Consider the following 6,584-nt stretch of genomic DNA (forward strand, 5'->3'; position numbering starts at 1 on the left):
TTAAATTGGGGAACCACAGAATAAAAAATTATCAAATTAACATACTTTTTGGTTTTGGGGGTTAGTAGAATGATTGAACTTCTCCAACTTCCAAATCCCAAAATATGTAACAATCAAGGAAGCCCCACTTCAAAAGCAGACTACTCTCTCTCTCTCTCTCTCTACGTCTTTTTTAGAAGAAACATGTGGTCAGTAATTGTTATCCCAGTTGACCAATACAAAGAATTGAAAAGAAGAAAAAAAAAAGGGTTACATTTTATATAAAAGAAGCTTAAATCTACATGCCTTACTTAGCATTATTTCCTTTTTTTGCCTTATAACAGTAGAACAATATAAATGAAAAGACAATGAACAAAAAAAAAAAAGTAATAAGTTGTTCTCTTATCAGATCAGACCAATGGCCTCTTCTCTTCATCTCCATCTTCTTCTTCTTGTTTCCCATTTATCATTTGAGTGGGGAGAGGTTTTGGAAGCCTCTGAGGGGGCTTGTTTTCAGGCAAGAGCTTCAATGTGATTCCCATCCCAATCAGAAGAAGTCCAGTCCCGTGTTGCTCAGTTAATGGTTTTGTGAATATCATGTATGAAAGCAATAATGTTACCGCTTTTCTTGCCGTTGTAATCTGCCAAACATATATCATTATTCAATAAATCCAACATTAAAATCATCGTAACGATAACTAATGCTAAGCTTGAAACATGTGATTTTGCTACTAATGCTAAGAGGTGCTTACTCGTGCTATGAATATGAAACCTATGAACTCCGACCCAGTAATAATAAATTCTATTATTATTGTATAGTGGTATTCTTTTATGTCTTATAAACACCACCCCAGAACCCACATAGTGGGCTCCAGTTCGACCTGTATAACATCTGATCCGGACCAAATGGAATTTTCTAATATTTGAGAAGCAAACATGAAACTCGTGGTCATTCTACTTGACAAAACGACAAGTGATTCTACACCCACCAAACAGTGCAACAAAACTCTATTTTTTTACCAGAAACATAAAGCTTGTGACCATTCACTTGGCAACAATATCGTGTAAAAAAGGATAAGTTCAACAAATGCTTATTTGGCACTTTCATTATGTTTATTACTATGGGGCACCTTAAGGGACCCAACACTACTTGATGTGTTACACCGCTATTAGTGTAAGTTAATATTAGGTCTCATATATCTTATTTAAAATAAAATATGTAAAACTCGATATTAATTTAGACTAATAGTGATATGCCACATTGGACACCTTAAGATGACATATAGCAATACTCATATTTTTTGTTCCCCGGAATAAGACAATACACGTTTGTCACATTTACTGTGCTAAGTGTTCATTCAAAATGATACTGAATTAGAAATCAAACAATACATTATGTAGTTGTACTACTATGACATTCAAATGAAAAAGTAAAAATAAAAAAGGTAGAGAAATCAACTTTAGCACTATAAAAAATGCTCATATGAATGCGGTATCTTTTGATAGGCACCACTCATATTAATTCGTAAAGTTGATATATATACTTGTGTGCATGAATCGAAGTGTGGTTATGCAAGAAATTAAATTACGTTCCATACCATGGCTGTGGTTGCAGCTCCAAAAAGAGCAATCAGGGAGAGAACAGAGACTTGGCCTATAAATGTGGCCATGGCTTCAAAGACCAACACGCCATACACATAAGGATGCTGCACCAAAAAATTATTCACTTTTTATAAAACAAAAGCTTCGTAGTGAATCATGTGACATGTGGGACATGAGAATGTTTTTATGTACCTGGTAACAAGAATTCCAAGCTCTGAATAATTCCCCTGTTAAAAGCATGGGAGGGATCAAGAATGGCAAACCTACCACGGTGGAACAAAATAGCATCTCCGTCTGTGCACAAGGATAACAAAGCAAGATACATGTGAAGTTAAATGTTAGTGTGTGTCATTTTTATCTGTCCTTTTTTTCAATGAAAATGGACAAATTGTCTTTCAAATTATAACACAATTAATCCATGAAGGTCACCTGTGTTGTTTCAGGATTCATGGTGAAGATTGCTTCTTGCAAATTTCCCAGAAAGGAATCCATGATTAGAGCACCAGATACCATTAAAACACCAATCATGCTGAAGTTGGGAGATGTTTGAGCATCAGCTAAGGTGAAAAGAATCAAACCCACAACCAAAAGAATAGCAGAAAGATATTCATGAAGTGGATATTTCCTTCTCAAACCCGGTATGAAAGCCCCCATAATCATCACAGGCAGAACCTAGAACACCAAAATTATTCAGCAAACATTAGGAAAAAATAAAAAGGTCTTTGGCTTTTCACTAAATAACTCCCGACAACTGAAAGTACCAGATCTCATTGTTCTAAAATTCAAAGTCATAATAATATCTTGACTAATTAATACAGGCAATAGTGGGTACTTAACTTTGAAACAAAAACTCTTTAGCATCTTCCAAAATTCAGTATAATGAAATGAATCCAAATAAGAGTATAGCTGTGACTTACCTTAGTTGATTTGAACATGAGCTGGGCAGGATAGTTGAGAAAAGCCAAGGAACCTTTAGTGAGGCCATGGGAACCCATTAGAACAGCAGACAGCTTTACATAAGTCTTCCATGGATTCACCATTTGCTTGGTACTGAAGCCTTGTAGGTAAATGAGGAAAATATACACAAATCCTTGAACAAATGTGAAATACCAACCATAGCTGGAACAAAACAACAATAATAGTATTCATCATTAAGATTAACACACAAATATTTAAGGAACAATATATAAATAAATTAATACTTATACCGTATACTTACCTAAATTGAAGCCTATTATAAACATATTCCTGAAATTTATACAAAAATAATTAATTAGCTGATGGGATATACCAAACCAAATGTTTACTTCATTCTTGGAAATGGAGAGATTCGTATAAACCACAAACTCTTCCGGATAAAAAAAAAAAAAAAAATTTAAAAATACCCATGGCTAGCTAGGAGCTTTAAAAGGTAAACAGGAGAAAGAAATAAATAAATCATAATTAAAAATTTTGAGTGGCGGTCCCAGAGGCAAGAGAATAACTTACTTTCGATCCTTTTTTTATACGTTTTCTTTGCAACCAAACAAAGAATAAACACAAAATGATTTTTTTTATTAGTTGCTAGAATGCTTAAGAAAATTCGAATTATGATGAGCTGTGCTTAATAAAAAATGAGCAAAGAATGAAGTCAACTCATATAAAAAAAATTGTTAACAACCAAACAGAAAGAAATGAAAGAGAAACCCATTGCTATTCCCTTTCCAGAATTCAATATTCCCAGGAAACAAACAGAAAAGCCAACCGTAAAGATTACAAGAAAACGAAGACAAACACTAAAAAATGAGAAAACAACAATACCTCGCAAATACCATTGACGAGATAACCAAAGAAGAATCCGGAAGAGCACAAGAGAAATTGTTGCCATCTGGGTCTGTCGGAGAGGGAAATCCCAAATAGAGACCGGCTTTGTTCTACATTCCTCATCGTTTTTTTTTTCTTTTTTGGCGGCCAGAGAAAACCCAGATAGCTTAGCTAATATAAAAATCGAAAGAAAAAGCGAGCAAGAATATCAAAATGAAGAAAAGGATCGGTTCAAAATCAACGAAGACGAAGCAGAAGAAGAGAGTTCATCTCCAGCTTCATTCCGTTGAGGGTCTCGGGCCGAGTTGCATGTTGACTCTTACCAAGAAGACTCAGCAAATATAAGGAGAGAGAACGGTAACGTTTTGATTACGGTGACCGTAGACAATAAAATGAATTAAGCACAATGCATAGAAAAGGAAAAATGAGAGAACTGAATAGAGAGAGAGAGACAGTCTATTTTGACTCTGTTTTGGTATGTTTCGAAATGCAGAGGAGTTTAGTGAAGAAGGGGTCTCTTTCTTTATGGAGGGCAGATTTTCTGTGTACGTTTTAGTAGGGGGCTTCTTCTTTTATTATTTTATTATAACTCCTCCTCAACTTTATTTTGTGGGTTCCTATTGTTTTATTTATTTTTTCATATTAGTCCTCAACCTATATTATTATTCAAAAGGGAACAAATAAAATTAAACCTTTCATAACATTGATAAAAAATGCCTGTGTTTAAAAGTAAATTTATTTTTTCACCGTGTTGTGCATGATTGAGCACAGTAAATATTATGTAAGTAATTTAAGAGAATAATTTTTTTTTTTACTAAAATTTACTTTCAAACCCTAATATATTAGTTTGAAGGATGTAAGGGGTTGTCTATTAATTAATATTTTTTTTCTGCCTTAACAATATTTATTCTCTTATCCAAAAAAGTGTTAGAACAATTTGTACATAAAATAGTAAGTTTGCGTTTCTTTTCATTTGATTGTCTAATAAAATAATTATTTTGCACTGGCTAATCCCTTTAGAATTAATCATTCAAAAATTTATAAAAATTTAGCTGTTGCTTCTATAAAAGATATTAATTTTGGAATTGCTTATTCAAAATATTTAATAATGCAAATTACTACATTGACTTAAATTCTTAAGAAGATTTAAGAAAAAACTCAACTCAAGAGTCATGACTAAATTTTATTTAATTATTTTTCAAAGTCAAGACTAAATAATACAAGAGTTAAGACTAACATTGGCTAACGAAAAATTAGGTACCTAAAAGTAAAGGAATAAATAATAGGATCCAATATGTAAAATATGTAAGAGCTAAGGGACTAACAACTGTAATTACCCTTATTCCGGAAAAGCAGTGGGGCCGTTATGTAACGTGGTTTTTATTTTATTTTAAATGGTGATGTGTATGGACAGCTTTGATTTTTTCTCCGAATAAATAAATAAATAATTTTTTGTTTTGTTGTTAGACTTTGAATTATCCTTTTCTTGCTTGGCCTTCGGTGATATTTTTCATTTTATGATTTGATCAATAAGTATGAACTTCATGTTTAATAGAATTGTTATTATTTCACACCTTAAGGATCAAATATTATACCAGATATATTATAATTAGTTAGTGATATTTCATAATACTTATTAGATTTAAATATGTAAGACTCAATATTGAATTACACTAATATTAATATATCACATATTTATAATGTTGGGTACCAATCTTCCTTCGAGAATTCTCTTAATACAATATCTCATTAGTATAGTCTCACATTTTATTAATATATTAATATTATCTGCTTAGGAGGAGAGTTGGTAACTTGGTATTCTTTAATTGCCTTAACCACAATAATAATAAGAATAATAAATAAGTTTTATACTTTTTATACATTCTATTTTTGTCTCATTAACTGTTTGGATCATGTATTTTGTAAAATAATTCAAATACACATAAGTTCAATTTTGATGAAATTTTTTTGAATATAATTATATAGTTATTAGGCAAAATAATAATATTTTATTTTGAACTGTTAATTTAGTGAATTATGTGTGATTTTAGTTTAATTTTTTTTCTACTAAACTCCGGTTTAAATGTCCATTTGAAGAATTTTATAAAACAAAATATTCAAAAAGTAATTTTTGAAAACAAATAGCCTAAACAACTAATGAGACAAAATAAAAAAATATATAAACCCTAAAAAATAAACTGATTATGGAATGAAAAAGATAAAATGAAATCAATCTCACAAATATATTTGATATTAATTCATCAATGTAACATTATGTAACGCCTAGTTGAAGTATAATTTACTGAAGACAATCTAAATTAAGTTTTATTTAATTATGTAATGTTCACCCTACAACTTTTGGAAAAGACAAAGGATATATCAACCGATTATTATGGTTATTATTTATTAAACACGAATGAATATATATTCAAAATAAAAGACTAAAAAGTTAGAAACAGTAGCTTTAAATGATTAAAAAATCTGTAATTAAAAGTATTACTCACAAAAATTATAATTGATTAAACATATATTTTTAGTCACAATAAATTTTATAATCATACAATACAATAGATTGTAATTAAAACTTTCTTAATTAAAATGTTATTTTTTTAACATAACATATAAGTGAAACTTATTCTATAATATTTATTTTACTTTTCTTTTTCCATGAAGTTATTTTATTTTATAGTCTTATATATTTAGCTTAAATCCAGAACTGGGTACGTATGAGAGGCAACTTGGGATGATTCCAAATTAATATTATTATTAATGTCATGCCCTGCTATATAAATATAAATCCAACTCTGTATTTTATCGTTTTACATCATATATAGAATAGGGGTTTAAAACCTTTAATATATAAAAACAATAAGCCTAAAAGGAAATTATATAAGTAGTACGTACACATTATTGCTAATTAATAATAATAATCATATTATTATTATGATTGAGCTGGTAGGGCTGCCTAATTTGTCCTTAATATATATATTTATTTATTGAAACGTCTTTATCCACGTATTTATTTCTCTAGGAGCTCTCACACGTCTTAGGGTGGAATTTTGTTCCTAATTATCAACTCATTTTTGTTTGTATTTCAATCTATTATACTTATTCTTACTTGTTGCTTTTGAAAATTTTATTTATGTAACAACTTTATTTTGCAACATATTTATGTAACAACTTTTAATATATAGTAACAA

General features: G+C 30.1%; 1 protein-coding gene across 1 annotated transcript; it reads right to left on the bottom strand.

Annotated features, from left to right (window-relative positions):
* On the bottom strand, positions 1-3,893 carry LOC133796635 (UDP-galactose/UDP-glucose transporter 2-like). Its single transcript, XM_062234235.1, has 7 exons — positions 3,382-3,893; positions 2,801-2,829; positions 2,499-2,700; positions 2,011-2,253; positions 1,774-1,875; positions 1,578-1,685; positions 1-620 (listed from the first exon to the last, which is right to left on the bottom strand). Exons 1-7 carry the CDS (start codon positions 3,505-3,507, stop codon positions 390-392), a joined length of 1,041 nt encoding a protein of 346 aa, XP_062090219.1. The 5' UTR covers positions 3,508-3,893; the 3' UTR covers positions 1-389.
* Positions 3,894-6,584: the final 2,691 nt, after the last annotated feature.

This window comes from Humulus lupulus, chromosome 8 (genome assembly GCF_963169125.1).
Source record: "Humulus lupulus chromosome 8, drHumLupu1.1, whole genome shotgun sequence".
NCBI classification, from domain to species: domain Eukaryota; kingdom Viridiplantae; phylum Streptophyta; class Magnoliopsida; order Rosales; family Cannabaceae; genus Humulus; species Humulus lupulus.

What these genes read in the sequence shown, in the direction of transcription:
- LOC133796635 (XM_062234235.1), bottom strand. Translation starts at nt 3,507, where the DNA reads ATGAGGAATGTAGAACAAAGCCGGTCTCTATTTGGGATTTCCCTCTCC. An exon ending in TCGTCAATGGTATTTGCGAG is followed by an intron (nt 2,830 to 3,381) that starts GTATTGTTGTTT and finishes TATAAATTTCAG; the next exon opens with GAATATGTTTATAATAGGCT. An exon ending in GAGCTGCAACCACAGCCATG is followed by an intron (nt 621 to 1,577) that starts GTATGGAACGTA and finishes TATGTTTGGCAG; the next exon opens with ATTACAACGGCAAGAAAAGC.